Source organism: Merops nubicus, unplaced genomic scaffold, assembly GCF_000691845.1.
Source record: "Merops nubicus isolate BGI_N331 unplaced genomic scaffold, ASM69184v1 scaffold45871, whole genome shotgun sequence".
Classification (NCBI taxonomy): domain Eukaryota; kingdom Metazoa; phylum Chordata; class Aves; order Coraciiformes; family Meropidae; genus Merops; species Merops nubicus.
This window is the reverse complement of record NW_008588505.1, coordinates 356-1,502: the sequence shown is the minus strand read 5'-3', so window position 1 is coordinate 1,502 and position 1,147 is coordinate 356. Positions and strand designations below refer to the sequence as shown.

The window sequence follows — 1,147 nt, the reverse complement described above, 5'->3', positions numbered from 1 at the left end:
AGACCAGCACTTCTACCCACCCACACTACAATGTTAAAGACCAGCCAACCTACAGCCCCACAGCCCAGACATCCATACCTACAATGCTGCACCCCAGATAACCTACAACCCCACAGCCCCACCAACCCTGCAGCCAGACCTATACACCCTTTGTTCATCACCAGAAACCCAGTCACCTTCCTCTACGACCACTAGCCACGCCCCCTATGACCCCACCACCCACCTAGTCCTGACGTCAGATCCACACAACCCCACCTGCCACGCTCCCTGCACTTCAACGTCCGCCCTGACCTGCAAAGCACTACTCTGACCCCCACCTCCAGAGAGCAGACCCTCTGAGCAGCTGCCCCCACCTCCCCAGGTCCTCAACGATGAGATGGGCGAGATCTGCGAGGTGTGGACAGCCGAGAGCCTCTTCCCTTGCCGGGTGTGCAGCCGGGTGTACCACGACGGCTGCCTGCGCCGCATGGGCTACCTGCAGAACGACAGCGCCGTGGAGATGACAGAGACGGCGCACACGGAGACAGGCTGGAGCTGCTACTACTGCGTGAGTACCCAGGGTGGGGGACACTGGGCTTCTGCCCTGTAAGGGCTGCTTCTTGGGGACCTATGCCCGGTGCAGACATAAGCAGGGTCCCATGCCACAGTTTGGACCAGGGCAATGAGGGACCTGCTTCTCCCCAGCTCCTGTCACCCACCTTTGACTGATGGGGAGCCACTGGAGGGGAGGGGACAGTGGTCCTTCACCACCTCCCCATCCCAGCAGCCACTCCCCCAGCACCTTGGCAGGGGTCACGGCACGATGGAACATGCTGCGGGGCACACGAGGTGCTGCGGCAGAGCTGAAATGGCACCCAAAGCCGAGGTGCATGGAGCCACCCCACTGCAGCACCCCTGGGTGACGCTCCGCACCGTCCCGCTCTGCACACCCACACCCATGCACCTTCAAGGGATCCTGGTGCTGCAGCATGGCCAGGTGCTCCCCCCACCCCGTGACTTTGCCCCATGGCTCCTCTTTGTCCCCCACCCTAGGACAACCTCAATCTCCTGCTGACGGAGGAAGAGATGTACAGTCTAATGGAGACCCTGCAGCACTGCAAGATCATTCCAGGTGCAAACCCTACCCATGGCGGGTCCTGGATGATCG

The 1,147-nt window shown here is 61.5% G+C and overlaps 1 protein-coding gene across 1 annotated transcript in view; it reads left to right on the top strand.

Moving 5' to 3' along the window:
* Positions 1-1,147, top strand: part of KIAA1045 (KIAA1045 ortholog) — a gene marked incomplete at its 3' end in the record, with an annotated part of 2,243 nt that overhangs the window by 841 nt on the left and 255 nt on the right. The window contains 2 exon segments of the mRNA XM_008949279.1: positions 362-547; positions 1,033-1,111. Of these exon segments, the coding sequence (XP_008947527.1) occupies positions 362-547; positions 1,033-1,111 (265 nt within the window).